At 35.5% G+C, this 23,457-nt stretch overlaps 2 protein-coding genes across 4 annotated transcripts in view; one reads left to right on the top strand and one right to left on the bottom strand.

The window, feature by feature from the left end:
• The window catches only part of LOC107730007 (thioredoxin domain-containing protein 5-like), a 15,274-nt gene extending 7,648 nt beyond the window's left edge, over positions 1-7,626 (top strand). The window contains exons 5-10 of the mRNA XM_016540752.1: positions 1,330-1,445; positions 1,538-1,624; positions 2,855-3,004; positions 3,689-3,771; positions 5,319-5,448; positions 6,926-7,626. Of these exons, the coding sequence (XP_016396238.1) occupies positions 1,330-1,445; positions 1,538-1,624; positions 2,855-3,004; positions 3,689-3,771; positions 5,319-5,448; positions 6,926-7,048 (689 nt within the window). The 3' untranslated portion in view covers positions 7,049-7,626. The remainder of the gene's footprint in view (positions 1-1,329; positions 1,446-1,537; positions 1,625-2,854; positions 3,005-3,688; positions 3,772-5,318; positions 5,449-6,925) is intronic.
• A 2,187-nt stretch (positions 7,627-9,813) lies between these two features.
• LOC107730008 (bone morphogenetic protein 6-like) overlaps positions 9,814-23,457 on the bottom strand; it is a 55,609-nt gene continuing 41,965 nt past the window's right edge. For 2 of the 3 annotated variants that reach the window (XM_016540753.1, XM_016540755.1), the window contains 3 exons: positions 10,978-11,057; positions 10,704-10,814; positions 9,814-10,614 (listed from right to left, as the gene is read on the bottom strand). In XM_016540753.1, coding sequence (XP_016396239.1) covers positions 10,465-10,614; positions 10,704-10,814; positions 10,978-11,057 — 341 coding nt within the window. In that variant the 3' untranslated portion in view covers positions 9,814-10,464. The remainder of the gene's footprint in view (positions 10,615-10,703; positions 10,815-10,977; positions 11,058-23,457) is intronic. The other variant, XM_016540754.1, reaches the window with a different exon arrangement.

The following is a 23,457-nucleotide window of genomic DNA, read 5'->3' as shown; positions in this document are numbered from 1 at the left end:
GGAGAAAGTTTTTATATCATCTACAAAATTATCTTCCATATTAAGAATCCTATTTCATTGTTTTAATGCATAATAATTCACTGATCTTTTGTGGACTTACAATTCACATATAGGCCTAATATTTCGTGCTTAGTGAGGCTTTATTTGCTGAGATTTAAGTTTTAGGATAAAATCTTTAACTTGCATAATAATGCTTACTGTAGTTTTTTCTAGATGTTTGTTTATTCTAAATTATGATGTCTTATATGGTTTGTGTGTTTTTAGATGCTGAAAGGGCTCTTTCATAAAGATATGCAAAGGGTAAATCAGGACTTATCAGGCTTTTACAACAGTGTCATTCATCTGAACTTATTGAATGTTTATATATATATATATATATATATATATATATATATATACACACACACACACACACACACAAAAAAGTCTTGTCTTAGGCCATATACACACACACACACACACACACACACACACAAAAGTCTTGTCTTAGGCCATTAGTATTTTCACCAACAAAAAATGGTTTTAAGCCAGTTATTTCTATATTTTGCTGTAGTGTGTCAGTAGGAAATATCAGTTTACATTTCTAAACATTTCTTTTGCCATTAATTGTAGGTAGGTAGGTAGGTTGTTATTATTATTTTTTTGTATGTGTGTGTCTGTAAATGATAAGAGCTCCTGCTTTTCTGCACTTTCATTGAGCACTCATCAGGATTTTAATTGGGGTTCTGTTATTCCCATAAGGTTCTCTCTATGACAATAACTTTGGCAGCAGAGGTGAATTATGGTCTTGGCTTTGGTACAGTTTCAGCCCTCTTCTCAAACACCCTTTAAATGTTACATGTTCCGTCCATTAGCCAAATAAATGATTCCTGTTTGGAGGAGAGGCAGGAAATGATGCTCTGACTTTTACAGAATTGTTTATGTCTCCCAGCTTCAGATGTTGGAAGCACATGTTAATGATGTTGCTTAACTCTAATAACCAAAAGTTTTGCTTATACATCTTCATTTAATGTACACATCATGCTAAATTAATATATTTCCACATTTCAGGGCTGTACTGTGTACACATAATTCACACAATTTGTGATGTTTCTTGTAACATCATTGTGGGTGGCATGACTGTGGAGTAGTTTAGCCGTGAGATGACACTGTAAATTTCCTTCTCTTCGTGCATAAATGTGCAGTCTGCACTGCAGCACCACATTTTCTGTAATCTGTGATCATTTTGATCAGTTATGATTAAAGCCATTATGTAGTCCATGTTATCCTACTTGAGACATGGATTCTTGTTGCATTTTGAGGCTGTAACCCTGCAGTTGTCTTCTACAGGTTCTCACTTTGTGAAGTTCTATGCACCGTGGTGTGGGCACTGCAAAGCCATGGCTTCAACATGGGAACAGCTCGCCACCAGCTTTGAGCATTCAGACACCATCAAGATCGGCAAGGTGAGAGAGGCCATTGTGGTTTCTCTCTTGTTTTTTTCTGTATTGTAAATTGACTTCTGTTTTCTGATATTTATATATTTTGCTTGCTAAAGGTTGATTGCACACAGCACTATGAGGTGTGTTCAGATAATCAGGTTCGTGGTTACCCCACGCTACTCTTCTTCACTGATGGAGGGAAGGTAAGAATATCTAGAGTGGAATAATTTCTTAAGATAAATATCAATGTGTATACATGCTGTTGTTCAAAAGTTTGAGGTTGGTAAGATTTGCTAAAGAAGTCTCTTATGCACACCAAGGCTGCATTTATTTGATTAAAAATATAGTAAAACTCCAATGCTGTGAAACTGCAATTTAAAGTAACTTAATATTTTCCATTTCCATATGTTAAAATCTAATTTATTCTTGTCATGCAAAGCTGAATTTTCAGTACTCCACTCTTCAGTGTCATGTGATTCTTCAGAAATCACTCTAATATGCTGATTTGGTGCTCAAGAAACATTTATAATCATCAATATTGCAAGTTGTACTGATTAATATTTTTTTTTGTGGAAACTGATGAATCGAAAGATCAAAAGAGCATGTAGGCTTTACTGTCCCTTTTGATCAATTTAATGCATCCTTGCTGAATAACTTTTTTTATAAAACTTAATACAAAAAAATTGAATAAAACTTAATAAAAAAACAAAAAAACATTACCCCAGATGTTACCCTTTTTTTCATTTTCAGATATTCTGTTACTTTTTCTATGCTTCCTACATCCTCACAACCATGGAAGGAAATTCCTGCACTATTTTTCACTTGTAAAACTGTAATGATCCCATATAATCAAATCAAACTGTAACCAGTGTTGGGGGTAACTGGTAATGCGAGTTACGTAATCAGATTACTTTTTTCAAGTAACTAGTAAAGTAACGCATTACTTTTTAATTTACAAGAAAATATCTGAGTTACTTTTTCAAAAAAGTAATGCCAGCAATTGTGCTTTGTTTTTTTTATTGCTGAAGAGTGTTTCTTCTCCTGCGTTCTACTGTACAGACGTGAATTTACTTTTGCTTCAGCCTGAGGTTTATTCATTACACTTTTTGGTGTGAAAGGGCTTTTATATTTGCTATAAATAGAACTTCTTATATTAAAAACAATCAAGCCCTGCTTATATTTAAAAAGTAACGCGAAAGTAACACAAAAGTAATATAACGCATTACTTTTCATAAAAAGTAACTAAGTAACGTAATTAGTTACTATTTTAGGGAGTAACACAATATTGTAATGCATTACTTTTAAAAGTAACTTTCCCCAACACTGACTGTAACTATATGTCATGAATAAAGAATGTTAACCTAAGTCCATTAGTTATCATAGTGTTTACACTAAACAGTAACGGTAGCTGTGCGCATGCTGTATGTTTTCAGATTGATCAGTACAGAGGAAAACGTGATCTGGATTCGTTTAAAGAGTTTGTTGATAGTCACATGAAAGCTGCAGAATCTAAAGATGAACCTGCGGAAGAGGAGGAGCACGCTCACGAAATCCCACCCAGCGCTGAACCTGACAAAGAAGAGGTGTGTGTCTGTTTTAGTTTTTGCACAATACAGGTTTTGTTTTCAATTTCCTGCTTGGCACCATAGAGATTTGATTCGTTTTTGTGTGCGGGCAGATGTTTGAACAGCGAGCTGCAGACTTGGGCCCTTAGACACAAATCTGCATCTTGAAACTGAGGTAGTAATTATGGGCAGAGCAGCTATTTCCTCCTGCTGATGCAAATGTGCATGTGTGCGTGCGCTGGAGTGGAAGGGATGGGCGGGGAACTTAAGGGCTGTTATTTTGCTTTGTTAATTGGCTTTCCTGTCTAAGCTTGTCTTTTATAAAGGGATTTTGGCAGGCTGGAATTGTTGCATGGCTAAAGAGTGTCCCTTAAGAGCTTTGTTTCCGAGTTCTTGTTTTTTTAAATTTTTTTTTTAGTTGGAGCAAAATTTTAAAAGCTTGTAAACCGTTGCTGATACCTTTGAGATGAGACCTTGCTCTTAAACAAATGTTCAGAACTGGTGTTGTAATTAAGGAAACCATCCAGTGAGAGGTATTTAAACTTCAGCAGATTCTCTAGGGGTTGTACTATGAGTATGTTCTGCCTCGTGACACATTTTGTGCTATTAGTGTAAATAACACATTAGTTAACAAGAAACATGATATAAAAGTTACATGCAACCAAAATGTGCTGCAACTAATACTTTTTTTTTTTCTCTCAGTCTAAAGTTCTGGTCTTGACTGAGAGCAATTTTGATGAGACTGTTGCCAAAGGACTCTCCTTCATCAAGTTCTATGCCCCGTGGTAAGTGTTAGTAGGGTTTCATTTGACATTTTGGCTGGTAGTGGTACTTTATCAATGATCTAATGGAAGTGTTGGGCTGTCTGATATGACATATAATTCATTTATAAAATCAGTGATCGTCTTTTGTAATAAAAATCCTAATCATCAGTCATTTTAGTATTATTTATATATACTATTATAGTGTTTATTATTCTGAATTTGCTTTTATATTTTCAGTTCAGTTTAATATATATATATATATATATGACTCTTTAGTTTTAAGTTATTTTTATTTTAGTTTATTTCTAGTTAGTAATTGTAGTGTTAAAAGTGACAAATTTACTGCAGTTACAGAAAAATTATCATGTCATTTGTGAAGTAAAATTAGAGGACCAGATCTAACTGTTATATATAGGGATGAGTGAATACTTTAAAATACTTTAAAAATGGAACCTTGGTAAGTGTTTTTGTTTTCCATTTAAATATCTAAAGTTCCTGATAAGCAAAATGTCTTGACTTTTATTTTTATTTTTATTTTTTTGAGAGAATGTACTTTTGATTATACCATAGTCTGTCTGAGTACTCTATTCTGATTGGCTTTAAAGGGGTCATATGATGCTGCTAAAAAGAACATTATTTTGTGTAGTGGGGGTGTGTTAGAACGAGCCGTTTTAGGTAGGTGTGGTTAACTCTTAACTTTTATAAAGAATATCTCTTTGGTTTTGAGACTTTAGTGTTTGCAACTTTACAGATCTTCTTTATGCACCAAGAGCTTGTAACACTCCAAAGAGAAAGGAAAAATTGAAATCGCATCATATGACCCCTTTAAGTTGTGTGTTAAGTGTTGCAGTTGCAAAATGCAGTTTATTCAAAAATACATTGTTGTTTTTCTTGACAGGTACATTTAGATTTTTTTCAAGTAACTAGATTTGTTTGTATGTATTTATTATTAAACATTAGTTTATTAAACATTTTGAGTTTTAAAACTGCACAATTGCTGTTTTCAAATGTTCAGATACGTCAGATAGTGTCAAAGCTCAACACTATTGAGACATTTTTGTTAAAGGGGTCATGAAATGCATTTTTTTTTTCAAATTGAACACTGCGTCAAATTGAACCTGATGTGCACTTTTTCAGTATATATATATATACAGTATATATATATATATATATATATATATAAAGTACTTAAAAAAATCGATGGATTTCAAATCCAGGCATTTTAGAAGTGTAGAGAAGAATAGTTTATATTTTTAAACTGGGGTGTTAGTTTTTAATTTTGAAACTAGCAGTAACGTCTTATGTGTAATAAATATCACAAACATTTTGATTCTCCATTTAATGACCCCTTTAAGCTACATTGCCAAACCCTGCGCAGTGACAGACTCGCATGTTTGTGTGTACATCCATGTGCACGCACACACACAGTGTACTCCCCTCCCCTATCTGTTCCTCTTATCATCTTAATGTTTCCTTAGTGGCTAATCAAAAGACCCGCCACTCCCTGATTGGCTGAGCTTATCCTCTGTCATTCAGCGACTCACGCGATATGTGTTCGTGTATTTAAGGTGTGGTCACTGCAAAAACCTGGCCCCTACCTGGGAGGATCTATCTAAAAAGGAGTTTCCTGGTCTGACTGATGTGAAGATTGCTAAAGTGGACTGCACCGTGGAGAGAACGCTCTGCAACAGATACTCTGTGAGTGCAGCTCATTTAGTCTGGAAATCCACTGATGGGTGGCAGGGAGAGTAACTAAGTCTTGTGGATTGTGGATGTTTGAGGGATGGGGTCAACATAACTTCATATTAGTGGCAGAGAGTTTTTTTTAAATCAGGACATTCTTTAGCCTGTTCCAAAAAACTAGTGTGCTGCCTTGCTGTCTACTATGAATGGGAAATGTAACAAATGTTTCTATACAGATTACAGTTCCATTCTGTCTAAAGATTCTCGTTACAAATCCTTCCATTAATGATTTTTGTTTTAGTACATTTGATAAAGCTTTTAGCTAAGAGTCCTTTTTTTACTGCATACACTGCATATACAGATAACACAACAAGAAGCCTACTTTTATTAATTTTATATAACTTAGATTTATATTTATATACAAACAAACATAAACGGAACCTCATAACTTGAATTATTTGGAGCGCTCTACATATGGTGTGACCTACTACTTCCATTGACATTTTGAAGTGTGTATCCTTTTCACACATTACTATCCCTGAGTTGTGAATGGCAGTGAAACGACGAAAATCAGAAGGTCACATGGCAAAGCCAACATAGTGGATATAGTACATCCAGATTTTGTTTAGACAACTTACATTCATGCTATAAACAACATATTTTTTTTCCTTTCACAAAGTTTATTCCAAATGAAATGTATTCGCTACTAGGGCTGGGCGATGTGGCAAAAAAAATAAAATCACGATTTTTTTCAGAACATTTGACCGATTCTCGATTTTTACGATTTTTAAGTAGTCAACTTGAAAATGTAACTACTGGTATAACACCAGTAGACTAACAATAAATGATTTGTAAAAACACTGAACAGCAGCTTTCAGCCGGTCCTCATGATGCAAACATGAAATATCATACATACAGTAGTAGTTCTTTACAGGTTTTTATTCGGTTACCCTGCTTTTCCATTGTTTTTTCTATGTAGACATGGAGGCGTTTGACTGTTGTGCTCGTGTCTCTTGCAGCGTCTCATGCATGAAACGGCATTATAAAAACACGGCGCTCAAGTTAAAAGAAGTTCATCTCCCATCTTCCTGCATTTTTTCCTATTCCACTGCCCGCGTCGCATCTTTGTCAACACAAACGCGCATTCTGTGTGAATGGCACCTTATGGTCCTTCACCGAGCGAGTCACGTGAGTGGTTAATCACGTGCGCAACATGCGGTTGGGTCATCGTTTTCTCTTTACTGTTAACATTGGCATATTGTCAGTGTGTCTAATTCTAACATTTGGTAATATTTCTATTCAAAACTGTGATTCCTCGATTTATAAAAAATAAAATCGTGGCAAAACATTAAATTAGAATTAATCGATAAAATCGAAAAAATCGCCCAGCCCTAGTAGCTACTCAGACTGGATGCAGTTTTGGCTTGGCTTCATGTTTAATTACTACACACAGTCAAAATGTATGTAAATATTTGATCATTGTTTTTTATAGGTGCGTGGATACCCAACTCTCCTGATGTTCCGGGCAGGGCAACAGGGGGAGGAGCATAATGGTGGGCGGGACTTAGAGAGTTTGCACAGTTTTGTAATGAAACAAGCGAGAGATGAGCTGTAACTCCTCCCTTATCTTCCATCTCACAACACATCCTCCACAAAGCAACACTACCTACATTTACCATACTGACAAACAGACTGCTTTTTCTTCATTTCTGTCCCTCACCTGCTGAAGTGAGGACCATCTCTTCCACTTGATAAAATGTGAATGTACATGATTTCATCTCGACCAGTTGATGAGATTATTAGCAATTACAACCACAGACTTTTGATTTTGCCCTTTCTCCCTTAAAAGAACAGCTGTATGATGTAAAGAAAATGACACTTCCATTAAGATCATTACATCATTTAAGGTGCATATTTCGTAAATGTCAAATGTCAGTTATATTTGAGGGAATTCAGCTTAGTTTGCTATCCAATAAGAAAATATGACCTCAGGGAGACCATGTACCATTTAAGAAAACAATGACATGTACCTGCTGTGATTTCCCTTTTACTCCATTCAGTATAAAATACTATATGATACACACTTGCAAACAGCACTTTGACCACATACGTGGTCTTTCTATTGGGGTTTCAAATGTTTCTGTTGTGGTCTTCAGGTTTTGAATAGGTTGTGTTGTTCAGAGGATTAAAAAATAAAATAAAATCAACCAGGCTAAGGTAGTTTGTTAGTCAAACTGGGAGACATGCTTAAACCAGCCAAGGTTCAGATGGTGTGCCATAAGTATCAAACCAGGCCAGTCTTAACCAGCTTAATGGCCAGCAAACCACATTAGGCTGGTTTAACCAGATTTCTTCAGTAAGGATGGCATTTGTTTAACTACTTTTGGTTAATTTGTCTTATAAAGCTTCTTGGTGTTCTTATAGGCATATGAATGGAGCAGAGCCATATCAGATCCCTAATGCCATTATATACGGTAATACTTTTTTTTTTTTTTATTTAATTAAATTTACAATTTTATTTCTCAATACTCAGCAAGGTAAAAATGCAAAATCGATCATATTTGCTGTATAGTGACAGTTTATGGAAATACGGTTTACTTTGAAGTACATTAGAGGTTGTGAAACGTTAAAGGAGTTATGGTACAGTATTTTTTCCTTATTGTTTATTCTGCAGATGTAGCTTTTTTGTTTTTATTTTTCCCGTCATTATTCCTTTGATTAGATTTGTCTTTTTAGACTGTTAGAAACTTTTTTCCCCTCCGTGATGCTTTCTTGATGGCTTTCACATGCAGTCAACCACTTTCAATGTTATTAGTGAACTGCTTAAAACACTTTGTGGTGGTGAAATTCAGACACTAGCGTGGCCCGGTATCATTTCTTGAAGAACACTGATAAGAGTTGTATGTCTTCTCTGATGCTCTCCACTGGCTTCATTGATTTAAACAAATGTAATTTACATATTTCCTTTCAAATATTTCCACACCGATATGTTTATTTTTTTTTATTTTACTGGATCTGGAAGAGAAGGAAGGGAAAAGCAATCAGAGAAACCGCATATATTCAGTGGAGTCTTTATGAGAGGCACATGGGCAAGGCCGACCTCAGTGAAAAACGCAGTATTTTTGTCCTGTGTGAGAGGGGTACACTCACTGCGTGGGGGGTTTTGTACAAAAAAGGCACATTGTGACAAATTTCATAATAAATTGTCTTTTTCCAAAAATAGCAGTTTTTAATTTTTTCTTTACTCTTGTTATATGATCTCTGTGGTATATGAGTCATAAAAGGAACAATAAATAAACTGTAAAATGTACAAGTATTTACACACAAGCATCCAAAAATGGTTGACACATGTAAACAGCAGTTTGTGGGAGGTATGTGATATAATTAAGGATTTGAATTGTAAAAAGTTGACAATAATTGGACCCTCAGAACCAATTCTTGGGGCGGAATTTGAGTACAGCTGATTAGAATTGCCTACTGGCAACCAATAGTACAACCTAATACCAACTAGTGATGTGACCCATGTCAGTGTGAACCAGGTAGTCAAGGTTTGGCTGGTTGGCATGATCCTGTTGGTCTGTTGGGGTCCTGTGTCAGTGAGATGAATGGGAGTGCAAACAGCGTTAAAATTAGCATATTTTCTGAAGCGTTCCATTCACATCAGTGGAAGAATAATGATGTTCCAAAACTATAAATGTAACCAAATTATTTGGTTTCAGTATTCGTATTAAAAAATTTAAGCGATTATCGATTCCCAAATTACAAACCAGGGAAAAACAAAAGATATTGCTATAATTATGAAAATAGACACATATATATATATACTCTGTCCAGAGAGAGTTTTGTACCATTAAGCGGCTCACAGTGGGAAAAAATATAAATAAATGGACAGCTGCATATTAAAAGTTTGACAGTAAATAGACATGAGCTTGTGCAAAATCTACAGCCCATGTGAGGACGATGGCAAAGAATAAAATTTTGTTGCTGAAAAACAAATTATTTGTAGGTCCTCGTGTCTTAAGGGAAGTTTTGGATGTAAGCCATCCGAGGTGCAGGTGTTGCAGGGAAATTATAGATCTGTGGTGTCAGACGGCATCAAATAAAAGTTCCATCCTTGGAACGGCAGTATAATGGTTCCGTTCTTTGAGTTCTGTTGAAGTGTGTAACCACTCGCTCTGACTCACTGATGCAAACCACAGGTAGTGCAGAGCAAATATTGAGAAACTTAAAATAATTTGAGTTTTTGAGACCCAAAATAGAGTCCTGTGGGTTTAAGTGACTTCATCAAAAATACAGAAAGCAGTAAAAAAAAATATCCTGTTGTGATTTCTGTGCTTTGGGACAAAGTAATTCATAAGTTTAAAATCTTAAAGAGGTCATATCATGAGGAATCTAAGTTTCTTTTGAAATAAAAGAGCTACTGTAACTTTCAGAACTCAAATCGTCTATTTATATTAGGGAGGAAGTTCCTGAAAGTTGCAAAAAACATGATTTGTTCTGAACTTCTAGAAATGTCAAACATCAGAAAGATACAAAGTCTAGTCCTAAAGGCACAGCAGCAAAAAGTATCCCATTTAATTCCAAGGGTCAGAGTGAGGGTGGAAAATAGTCACAAAGAATTGTTTTGACTGTTTTTTATAACACAAGTGAACCTCAGAAAATGAAATTATAACGTGATGCGACCCCCTTTAAATATTTGGTAAGTGACACATTTTTAAATACAGCATTTTAGCTCACAATTTACATTTTCTTTGTGTCTTTGATTTAGACTTGAGGCATCAAGTTCATTTTCTGTTTATAGATTCACATGAACATCCTCTTGGCAGTTTGTAGGATCCGAAATGTCACGTCAAATGGCCATGTGTGGAAAGATGAGAAGCAGCAAACCTGGATCCACCGTCAAGACATTCTCTCACATTTGTTCATAATGCTTGCTTTTTGTCTGCCTTATTTTGTTTCGTCAGTCCTCACAAACATTTGTCTCTGTCTCTGCAGTGCAGCAGTTGGGCAGGCCGGCACGTGTCCCTTGTGTCAGTGGCAGCCGCATGTGCGCACCACCATGTTCTTGTATTTTTTCAGAATGACGTTGGAGTTGTCATCATAGTAGAGCACGGAGATTGCATGCAGTTTGGTGGGAGCGCAGCATGGCTTCGGAACGTTCTCTGGATTCATTAGATGGACCTGAAAAGTGGAGCAAGATATCTTTTACACTCACTGCGGTGATACTTGTTCTCCTAGGTCTGGTGTTTGTTTTATTAATCATGACTCACCAGTGTCTGTACTATAGCATGATTAGTAGCATTCATATGAGCGTTTAGGGGAAATGAGCATTCTCCATCACAGTAGTTTGCTGCATAACCCTCAGGTGCAATAATCCAGTCCTGACAAACACACATATTTAAATCAAAAAGGCTGCTCACATTAAGAAATAATCATAAACTAGATTCAACACTCGTTCAGGATAATTAATCGTTTGTTTTCCACTGAAGGCTGCTCCAGTTTGAGATTTGTAATATTGAGCATGCACATATCCTTCATCTTTACCTGCCAGCCCAGTTCTCTGAAGCTGACGTACAGTTCATGCTTTCTGCAGGCGGTCTTCTGATCACTGCTGTTGTAATCTGCTATTCACAGAGAAGAGAGACATTAACGTGTGCTAGATTACAGTATAACATACTACATGGTAGTCAAAGGGATCCCTTGTGAAAAAGTTTAACTGTACTGATGAATGTGCACTTGTAGTGTTTAAATGTTAAAAGTATAACTACTTAATAAAAGGCCACTTAAGAGTACTTAAAGAGAGTACACTTTCATGTGTCTTAACACACTTAAGTACACATTTAAAACATGTACTTGGTAATAATGTCAATTAGGAAGTTGTGCTTTAAAGTACATTTTTGAATAATGTTTTAATAATCTTTTATTGTGCTTTAAATAAGTACCCTTATTTTGATGTGTTAACATACTAAAGCACACGTAAAGCACTTGATTATAATTTGAACTGTAATATGTGCTATTTGATATTAGTTGATATATTTTAATTGTTAAAATTGCAACTTCATTACAATATTAAGTGTAATTACAAATATATTTAAATGCATGACACACAAGTATTTTATTTTACCATAATTGCTTGGTCAGTACATCCAACAATACACTTTGTTCAAAGACAATAGACAGCATTACAGGATCAAGTTGCATCTAAAGTTGTAGCTAAGTCCTACATAAGTGGGTCAAAAAGCACTCTTAAGTTCAGCTGATTGCATTTAATATACATTTAAACTATAATGCATTTTCATTTGATTGAAATTAACTTGCAGTTAAGTGTCTGTAACATCACACTGAAGTATATTTATTTAAAGTATATTATTTCCATAAGAAGTACTCTTTATAAAAGAACCCAAATTGCAGAATGACAGCCTCACCTTTCACCTTCATTGCATCTTTTTTCCATACAATGAAAAAAAAGAAAAAGGTGACTGAGGTTGTATTTTTAGCCTTACATTTCCTTTTGCTTTTGTGCTCCATGTAAGCAGAGATCGGAAGTATTTCAACTAAATGTATTTAATGTATTTTGTAATTTGTATTTTGCTGGACAAAAATAAATAATAAAATAAAAAAATCTAATGTAATTTGTAATTAAATACACTGAGAGACAGAATTGAAATACTTAAAATACATTATCAAGTAGGTTATTTTATTATCCGATAATACAATACCTTTCTTCACCTGTGTTAATAGAACTGCCAGCTATAGCCTATCATAGTTTTTGGCTAGATGCAAATGAATCATATGACATCCTGTTGGATCCATAGGCGGAGTCTTAAAGGGTTAGTTCACCCCAAAATTAAAATTATGTCATTAATTACTCACCCTCGTGCCGTTCCACTCCTGTAAGACCTTCATTCATTTTCTGAACATAAATGAAGATATTTTTGATGAATCCGAGAGCTTTCTGTCCCTCTACAGTCAGCCATGCAGCTTACACATTCAAGGTCCAGAACGGTAGGAAAGACATCATTAAAGTACTCCATGTCATTAAGTACATCAAGCAATTTAATTTCATGAACAATGGGAGTGCATTGTTTGCGCAAAAAACAAAACATAATTTACCACTTTATTTACGAAAATATCCAAACACATCCGTTGTGGTACTCTAGTGAACACTCACTCATGTGCGTTGTGTCGACGAGTATTCTATCGCGTAAACACAACACAAATGCATTGTGATGCTCTCATGAACGCACAATGCAGATCAATATTTTCATAAATAAATAAATAATGTTTTTTTTAGGCAAACAAAGCACTTGCGTCGCTAAATGTAATTGAGGTTAAACCACTGGAGTCACATGGATTACTTTGACAATGTCTTTCCTACCGTTCTGGGCTTTGAATGTGTAAGTTTGTGTTGCTGCCTATGGAGGGACAGAAAGCTCTCGGATTTCATAAAAAAATATATTCATTTGTGTTTGGAAAAGGAATGAAGGTCTTACGGGTGTGAAACGACATGAGAGTGAGTAATTAATGGCAGAATTTCCATTTTTGGGTGAACCATCCCTTTAATTACTCCATCATGGTTCCATCTTCCAACTGGAAAAAACAACAACAACATCAACAACAATGAAAGAGGCTGTTTTGGTGCTCAGTTCAAACTGGCTAATTATGTACTAAAATATATACTCATCTTCATATCAGATATTGCTCACTGAATGTTATTACAGGACAGAAGGAAAAGCTGTGCTCTACAACTATGCTTGCTAGCTGACAAGTGACGTTAGCTAGCTAGCTAAAGTTAGCTACTTGTTTCTATGGACAAAATTAAATATTTAAAGGGGCTTTATGAAAGAATTTTCAAGTATTAATCGTTTTTTTATTGCCAATGTGTGAACAGCATGCAACGAAACTTAAAAAATTGCAGCCTGTAGACTAATTTTTATGTGAAGGACTCGCTGGGAAAATTCAAGGGAAACTATCATAACAGTAATTTTAATGAACCTGATGTCGGTGAATCACATTGGCCATCGCTCGCATTACTATGGAGTGTGTGCAAGATCATGAGCAATAAGTTGCTGACTACAGCTCACTTAACGGCCACCGGTGTCGCTAATAACAAGGGTTTCTGAATTCTACATAGAGCCCTTCAACAGCTACATATCAGCATTTTTAGGAGTTAATCTGTACTGTTGACAATTAAATAGTTTGAGCCATCCTCTTGAGCAGGATTAGGCGGTATGACAATACTGTTTCGCAGGACTGCTTAATTTTTGAAATGCTGATAAAGAAACGATAAAGGAGCGATAAAGAAACATGAAAAAATAAAGCGTAGACATGCTTGAAGGTATTCAAGTAAACACAGTCGGTTGTGTCTTAAGTGAACATAAGAAATTAGAAGAAATATGGATCAGTATATTGGATATATTGTCTAGTGTTAGGGTTAAATTATGTTGTTTATAAGTTGTTCAAGGAGGGGAAAGCACTTCTCTTTTTCTTATATGTGTATCTGACTCCAGTATTGCTAAATGTAATGGCACTGTCTCTTGCACTTCAAATGGTTGCTTGTAATTATTGTTTGTATTTTTGTATTTTCAAATTACAAATTACTTGTATTTTAATTAAATAAATTTCTCTCACCACTATTTTGTATTTTAAATTAAATACATTTGATGAACAAATATTTGTAATTTGTAACAAAGTAATTTATGATGTATTTGTGCTCATCCCTGCATGTAAGAAAGTAAGACACAGATTTGGAACATGAGTGTAAATATTCAAGGAATTTCTTGCCAATCAGTTGAAAAGTATTTGTTGCATTTTTAAAGGGGTCATATGATGCGGTTTCAAGTTTTCCTTTCTCTTTGGAGTGTTACAAGCTCTTGGTGCATAAGGAAGATCTGTAAAGTTGCAAAGACTAAAGTCTCAAATCCAAAGAGATATTCTTTATAAAAGTTAAGAGTCAACCACGCCTACCTAAAACGGCTCGTTCTAACATGCCCCCACATGTCTACGTCACTATGTGGAAACATTAGCATAATGCTGCCCAAATGTGCACGCAAAGAAAAAAGGCGTGGTTTCAGGAACAGCAGTAGTGTTGATGCAGCCATGTCAGGGAGACGCTGTGTGTTTCAGTGCGAAAGCAAAAGAACTTTATTTGGCCTTCTGGAAGTAGATGCAATTAGGAATCATTGGTTAAGATTTATTTACAACAGAACAGCACAACCCAGATGGCGTTTGAGAGAGGCGGGGCATAGAGGACCTACAATAATGTACAGTATTTGAAAAATAATGTGTTTTTTGAACATTAAAGCATGTCAACATATTCTGTTACACCAAATACACAAAATAATGATCTTTAAAATAGCATCATATGACCCCTTTAACCAACAGGGTGCCTTAAAATTTCATAATTCAAAAGTTGTTGTAATGCAAGTTTGAAATGAGCCTGCTAATCCTGTCAGCATCACACCAAATTTGCTGTGCAACATAATGTGCCCTATTCCAGTAGTTGTCGACAACATTTACAGTTCATTTCAATTATCTGTGCAGCCCCACCCCTGTGTCCTGTTAGCTGCAGGTAGGTTTGAGTTTTCAGAAGGGGAAGGTCATCTCTGGCACTGACTCCTGCTCTGAATTCAAACTCTGACACATTCTTTCCACTGGTGTTCTCATATGCCTTTGTTTTTTTTTTTGTTAATTTTTGCTAAGTGCGGTGGAGTGAGAGAGGAGAGAGAAAGCTATGATATCAGCTCAGGCCAGCTGTAATCCCTTCCTGTTTTCTGAGATCCTGTCCCAAAGAGCAGCACTTTGGCCATCCATAGATCTTGCTGACCAAAACAGTGGCAAGACATTCCATGCAAAATGGGTAGTCAGAAGAGGTGCCTCCTCTATAGCATTCGATCAAATTTATCCCCAATCCCATATACACCACACTTTTGCCTTTTCCAAGAGCATACTTGCTGTTACACTGTTTGTTTTCTTTTTAAACAAGCTGCTGAAGCCTCCCCAATGAAACCATACTGTAATTCATTACTGTAATGACATTAGATGCAAGTTAATTTACTGTTCTTGTAAGATAAAATATAGGGATATGATGATTCAACATGACAATAAAGACCTGTCATAAAATACAGCTAAGAAAATCAATTGATACATGCACCTGTCAGAATAAATGTTTAATGCTTTTATTGTGCATTTAGTAATGTACAGATGTCCAACATGACAAATCTTTATTTCACTTACAGCACACAAAATTTGTTCCCCTAAGTTTGCACAATGGGCTCATATTTGCAGTAAACACATTGTAGGACATCAGATGGAAACCACTCTAGGGAGGTGTCTAAATCACACTAGCTAATGACAGGCGTACCTCAGGGCTCGATGCCTGGCCCCCTTTTTCTTATCAATATACACAATATATGCAACTCAGCCAGCCTGGCAATTCCACAAAACATCACAGTCCAGCTGGGCTGAATAACACTAACAACATGCAAGTCAGTCAGGAACTTGGTTGTAGAGTTTAATGATGAGCTTAACTTCACCCACTACATTGCTTTGACTGCCTAGCCTTGCAGATTTGCATTCTTCAATTTCAGAACTTCCCCCAGTGTTCAAACTATTACCATTTCAAGACTAGAATACTGCAATACTTTATTCGATAGCCTTCCAGCTAGCGCAATGAATTAAAATGATTCAGAATCCAGACCAGTGGTACCATCACAACAGGGCATCTTTCCAGAACATTCACACCTACTTGTTGATGAAATGATCTTCGAAGCTCCACCCAAACAGCCCCTCACAATAACACACAGTATTTCCATGAGCACTTGACACACAACCGTTTACATTACAGCCCCTCTGACCCTCACAACACACATTGAACCCTCAGAGTAGAACTATTCCTCTGTTGTCACTGTACTATATCTTTACTTATAGGTTGCATTGAATAAAATGATATGGTAAACAGTGTTGGGCTGTAACGCGTTACTGTAATTTTATTACTTTTTTAGTAACGGAGTAATTTAACGCGTTATAATTTTCAAAATAGTCATTAGAGTATAGTTACAAGCCGAAGTCTCTATACGTTACTGCCGCATTACATTGCTGACAGAATGCAGTGTTTTATAATCTAGAGATTGTAAAAAGGATGTAGCATGCACTGTCAACGTGATTACTTTTAAAAGGAGTAATCAGTAATCAGTAATTTGATTACATTTTCAGAGTAACTTGCCCAACACTGATGGTAAATAAATACAGTAAATGAATAAGAACCAAACCCAGCTGCTTGTAATTTTTTGTTTGTTTATGATTTAACGCCATTCTAACTACCTCGGCTATATTCATGGGAAGATGCTTGTAATTAAACTAGACATTCTACAGATGCAAACGAATGATAACATTCACAATCACATTTACAAAATGTGTCAAATGATACTTGATAATACAGAAATACTTACGAATAAACTATTTAATTAAAGCAGCAGTTCTCAATATTTAGAACTGACAAAGTTTGCATTGCATATTTTCTGTTTAAATATGATTTGATTATCTTATATAATTGCAAAAAAATGTTTAGGACAGTTCACAAACATATTTACAAAAGAGTCAAATGTCATGAAATGGGGTAACCTATATTTATGTAAAAAAAAAAAAACTTTCCTTAAAACATGAGTAATGTAGAGTAGAAATTAAGGCTGTAACTGAAACCACATGGTGAGTGTGTAGGCAAATCTCTGAGGTCATTCTAAGTATTTAACAATCATCCAGTGCTAAGGTGTTTCCCACTTTCACCTTTAAGAGAAGGTTTGTTCAGTCCACTGTTGATGAAACTGGCTGGCAAAAGCTTCTTGGTCTTAAAGCTGTCATTTTATTTGACCAGTAAAAATGTTCATGTTCGCACCACAGAAGATAAAAGTTTATCCAACCAATGGAAGACGAGGGCAGTGTTTAAAACCTTTTTGAAAGCAGTCATCATTTCTGTTCCTGATTCTAATGGAAAAAAAATTAACAATATTTTTTTTTTTTTTACTACTGTTACTAATGTTTACTTTGTTTTCATATGTTACTTAAGTTCTGACTACTTGTGAGAACTGTTGTACAAATAATTGTTGTAGTTTACAGTAATTTTAGTTGAAAGAGTTAAATATAATCCATATTGACTACAGATTATTTCAAATAATTTCTCTTTAAACTATTATTATTAGGTGCTGGGTTTGAAGCTCGGAATATAGTGTGAAATCTCTGGCCTTTTTTAGCACCCAAAGTAAGACCCCTTCTTGTATTTCTCTCACTCTGTCTGGCAGGACTAGGGTAAATATTTACTGAGATAAATCCACCAGCAGGAGTGGCCCCCAAGCTCTCCCGAGTGGCCTTTTAGTCTGTCCCCCAGGGGTCCCCTTCCTCTCTGATCCCAAGCAGTGAACCTGTCTTTTACAGACCCCCAACTGCGACATTTATAGTCAAGAATGTTCTACACCTAACCACGGACCTGAGAATGAGGCCAAACTACAACCCAAAAATGGCAGATTTTGACACACTAGTTTCACACACAAGCATACATATGACGTCCTGTGGTGTGACATGCTATACTCCATCTATTTTAAAATAAACAAAGAATATTGTACTTTTTAAAGTTTGTTGTCCAACTTCTTAAACAGGTTAATCTTTTGGAACCTCAAGAGCATGTCTTGGTTATATTTCTCTCCAAAAATCTAAAGGCAAAAATAAGATATTATATTTTGCTTTAAAAAAAGCAATTTTTAGGATCAATACTTACTACCAATAACATTAATATGCCATAGTGTCTATTTTGTCTGGACTGCATTCATCACTGAGAATTATAAACAAACACAGACGTAAACCCCCGGATGTATAATTATATATATATATATATATACTGTATATAATGGAAATCTTAATAGCCTTAAAAAAGGCCTCATCTTTATGCAGAATATAACTTCTTGACTTGGAACTGTTTCTGTGAGATTCACCTAAATATGATGCATCTGTGTATTCAACATACATGAGAGAGAAAAAAAAACATGCATGGATAAACACATTGCATTCACACACACACACACACACACACACGTCTGGTTCACTATCCTTGTAGGGTCTCTCCATAGGCGTAATGGTTTTTATACTGTACAAACTGTATTTTCTACCTCCCTACACCTAAACCTACCCCTCACAGAAAACTTTCAGCATTTTTACAATCTCAAAAAAAAAAAACTCATTCTGTATGACCTCAATTTAGGTCCCCACGGTGACACGAACCCCATGAGTCGGTGTGTATTCAGGTTTAAGTCCCCACCAGTGTAGAAAAACCTGTACACACACACACACACACACACACACACACTCACTCACACACAGTTTTGTTTACCTCCACCTTTCCTTTATTTACTGCCACTATTTACAGTCAAGGGCTCTTTAGGAGTAAAGCAGATATTTAGTGTGGAGTTTCATTGAGTGTAAAGGCCAGATTTGCGGTACCCCATAAAGCGCTTCTCTTCCTGCCTGTAAAATTTAATGCCACACTGTTACTGCTGTGAGTGGGTACTGTGGGCCTCTGGCCTTCGAGTGAAGACCGCTGACTGCTTATCATATGTATTAATGACAATTAGAAGTCATTTAAAGTGATAGTTCACCCAAAAATGAAAATTCTGTCATTAACTTACCCTCAGGTTGTTCCAAACCTGTAAGAATTTCAGCCACTGAATACAAAAGTATGGAGAAAAAATACTATGAAAGTCAATACTACCATCAACTGATTGGTTAACAACATTATTCAAAATATCTTCTTTTGTTTTTAACAAAATAAAGAAACTCATTCACGTTTGGAACAAGAGTAATGATGACCGAATTTTAATTTTTAGGTGAACTATCTCTTTAATGATTCTACCTTTGACTTGATTCTACTTAATTCTGATTCTATAACAGGTCAATTAATAATACTTTTAGTATAGTTTTCCTAAAATAATGCTAAAATAATTAACCAATAATTAGTCCTAACTACACACTTGATTTACTAATTAAAGGAAGAGGACTGAATTATTTTCTCATTACTGTAATACAGTCATGAGTCGCAGCACAGGAATCACATATTGAATCATATATAGAACATTGGTCCGCATCAGTGGAAGAACACAGATGTTAAAGAACCATTAATAGAAATAGTTATATTAGCTTTATGATCTGTTTAATTTGACAGTTACAGCCAAAAATTGTCAAAATCACATGCCAAGATACACATGTGGTTTCTTAACCAAAAGACAAAAACATGGTAACTGCAATGAAATCTCACAGACCCTCTCTTACAAAAATCTTTTATTTGGAGCAATTACACAATGACATTCCTGGCGGTGACGGCATGCTGGAGTAATGGACACGGTGTTCTGCATGGAATAACATCCATCCTGGAAAGAGCTGAGGCAGGGAAGCTGTCTCACCCCACTCCCATGATAACTTGAAAGAGAATGCGAGTGCTGTCTGCGTCCATGTGAAGTTTATCTCTCTTCCTGTCTTTCATCACTGTGGTTATTAAACCTCCATCCCCCGAGCTCACCGATGTCTAATTACACCAACGGTAAACAAAAGGAGGGTTGAGAGAGGGGGAGATGAAAAACTGCAGCTGGACAGTGCTGTGTTATTATAATTCTTTAAGCGATACTGTTAACGTGGTCAGGCATTTTAGCCCAGCACCTAATAACAGCTCGGAGGTAATTACAGGTCTAGCACTGGGGCGGCACATACTGAGCTGAGCTAGACGCTTGTTAACTTCCCTCAGGCCAAAGGCCGGCGCGTTCCCCCGACCTCTAGCTGAGCATTAGTGCTTAATGTGTTGCTTTGTTTTCACAGATCGCCAAAGCTTAAGAAACAGTGTCAAACCTCTAATCACACGTAATGTGCTTTGCCTGAATTGGAAGCTCATAGAGAAAGAAAGAATTTTCAAAGGGTGAATCTCCCCAAAACTTTTCAAGAACATGTCAGGGTTATATTTCAGCCCAGATTCAAAAGAAAGAAAAGAAAAAAAATGAAGAAACCTAAATGTCCAGACACCCAACATACTTGATAAGACTTTAGATAAGGGTATGTTTTTAATTAATACATTTCTACCAATCATCATATAATTGATATTTTAGTATTTTAATTTATTAAGATTTTGAATTTGCTTTTATTTTTATATTTGTAAGTTTTCATTTCAATTTTGGTTTTAGTAATTTTGTCATGTGCTTTTGTCATTTTAAAATATGTAGCTGTAATTGATTTTTATTCCAGTTATAGTTACATTTTATTTTTATGTCTTTGTTTCCAGCTTTATATCTCTCAACAAAATAAATTCTGCTCAGCTTCCAACTGATCGATTTGGTACTGAATCATTCAGGAATGTTTCAGCTGCAATGTCAACAGGGCTGTTACAGTTATTACATAATCACATGACTTCATCAATGCACAACATGCGTCATGACAGCAACAGACTCTGGGTTAACTTTTTTCACAAATATGATATAATAGTATATTTTATGTAATAGTTATTACATTTTAAATATAACAATTGTTATCATAATTATAGTTATCATAAATTGGCATGGACATTTTCCAAATGCAAACTAATGTTATATATTATTTAAAATTATTATATAATTAAATATTAAACAATATTATATATTATTTGTTATTAACATTTATCTTGACTCTAAAATACACATTTTCAAAAAAATCAATTCTTAAACAATTAGAGAGCTTATAAACTAATGCACTTTTGTCTCTCAATATGGGTCAAGATGCAGCGATCACAGGCTGTCTGTTTGAAAGATTTGATACGAGTGTTTTCATATTGGAACCATATGCACTTTAAGAATATGGAAAAGGGGGACGGCTGTCACAATGGCCTCACAACTTCCTGTTCCAAATCTAAATATTTACACTCCAGACATCCCAAGGAGAGGGGTTGATGTTTTGGGTTACATAAAGTCCAATCCTTCAGAACAAATTAAGCAGATTTTCCTCATTAGATGGGACACGTAGTGTGTGAGGTTTAGGAGCTTTGAGTTTAAGCACTACTGTATAAGTGGTTGAATCTGACTCACATATGGCACTCATGTAAATTATTCTCAGCAGGATACATTACATACGTGGTATGTGTTTATGTCAATTTGTTGTATTACAGTTAGGAATATACACTTGATGCACTGTCTTTCACAAACACAAATCATGTTTAAATTATTGCAGAGAGAAAATTCTGTTCCTGACATAGGAAATGAAAATATACAGTCTGCATCTTAAAGCACCCCAATAGGTTCCAATTCAGATTAATCTAATATTGTGATTGTGAATGAACACAAACTTGTGTTGTGAAATATACAGTTTTCACCCCAGGTCCTTCGTGTTTCGAGGCCTCACATTCACAATTAGCTCTGGATTATGTGGGTATTAGCACTAATGAGAAGCAGAAACTGGATTAAGACCCCACAGTTCCTCCACTTTTTTATTTATTTAATTTTTTTAACTAAAAAGATTATTTAATTAATAACAAAATATTATTAATTATGAAGTTAAAATATTCTAAAATAAATCTTGTGGCAATTAAACTCAACTGAATATGGGAAACTTTATTCTTACAGTTATGGTCCAAAAAGTATATTCAGGACAAACATTGAGAAATAATATTATTTTTTTCTCACTGATACAAAAGTGCGCAACAAGCCATTATTTATACTAGTTGTGCACTGTATTTATCCAATCATGGTTGTTGACACTGCAAATATGCCAAAAGGAACATTAACCTAGGATTTACGAACATAATGTGTGAAATCTCAGATTGTGATTGTGGGTAAAATATGAGCAATGTGAAATGCTAAACAAGATAACTCAGGATTACATTTACCCGGGTTTTAGAGTGACCCAGGGTTAACTATTTTGACAGTGAAAAGCCCTTAAGATTCCTTGTAAAGTCCATATTTTAAAAAGAGTACTTATTACGTAAATAATTCTTTAATATATTTAAGAGCAAACTAAATGTAATGTTTTCGGACACTTAATTGCAATGTCAACTGAAAATTTTAGTATACAGCTTTATTAAATGCAGTTAGCTGAATTTTAGAGTACTTTCTTTTTCACAATTGGGTCAGAACATTATTACTGAACATATAACGTGTGGTTACTCTAAACCTTAGCACTCAAGGGGCCAACTGAGTTTTCTTCAAATGTCATTAATCAGCTATAAACTTGACAGTAGCTGAATTGAAAGAGAAAACTGATTAAACTGTAATGCATAGTGTTTGCATTCAGGTACGGTATGCTTTGTGCCTAAAAGTGGAGGGTGCCATGTTCACGCATGGCTTTTTCAATTTACCTACATAAATTGCTGCAGGGATGACATTTTTTTGTAGGCCAAAACCCAGTAACGAGTTAGCATTTTAGCACTTCCATTTCCATCATCCTGAACTCAATGGTTTTTTGAATGGGTTTTTGGTTAAATGCCTGAAATAAGATCTATGGTTAAAGGGGTCATATGATGCTGCTAAAAAGAACATTATTTTGTGTATTTGGTGTAATGAAATGTGTTTATGCGGTTTAAGGTTCAAAAAACACATTATTTTCCACATACTGTACATTATTGTTTCTCCTCTATGCCCCGCCTTTCTGAAACGTGTCGATTTTTACAAAGCTCATCGGTCTAAAAATATAAAAAACGTACTTACAGTCTGTGAGTCAGAACAGCCGGCATTGTAGTCTACTCTTCCAGGATCAGGAAACAGTCCTCCATAAAATGCGCTGGACACATCTGAATATTTGGGTTAAACTGTTCTGGAACAGTGTTGTAAATACAACTTAACCACTGATTTCTAGTCGTGTCCTCTTTTGGAAGGCCAAACAGAGTAGTTTCGCTTTCACAACGAAACAGCGTCACACACCGCGGCCTTGAGTGAGAGGAGGCTGGAGGCCTAGAGTGAGCGGTGGCCTAGAGTATGCGGAGGTCGGCGGGCTTGAGAACGGCGCGGCCGGCGGATTCGACGAAGGAGCGGC

The sequence above is a fragment of the Sinocyclocheilus rhinocerous genome, unplaced genomic scaffold (genome assembly GCF_001515625.1).
Source record: "Sinocyclocheilus rhinocerous isolate Xijiao unplaced genomic scaffold, SAMN03320098_v1.1 scaffold969, whole genome shotgun sequence".
Taxonomy (NCBI): domain Eukaryota; kingdom Metazoa; phylum Chordata; class Actinopteri; order Cypriniformes; family Cyprinidae; genus Sinocyclocheilus; species Sinocyclocheilus rhinocerous.
Note: the sequence above shows the minus strand (reverse complement) of the source record. Positions and strands in the feature narration are given on the sequence as shown.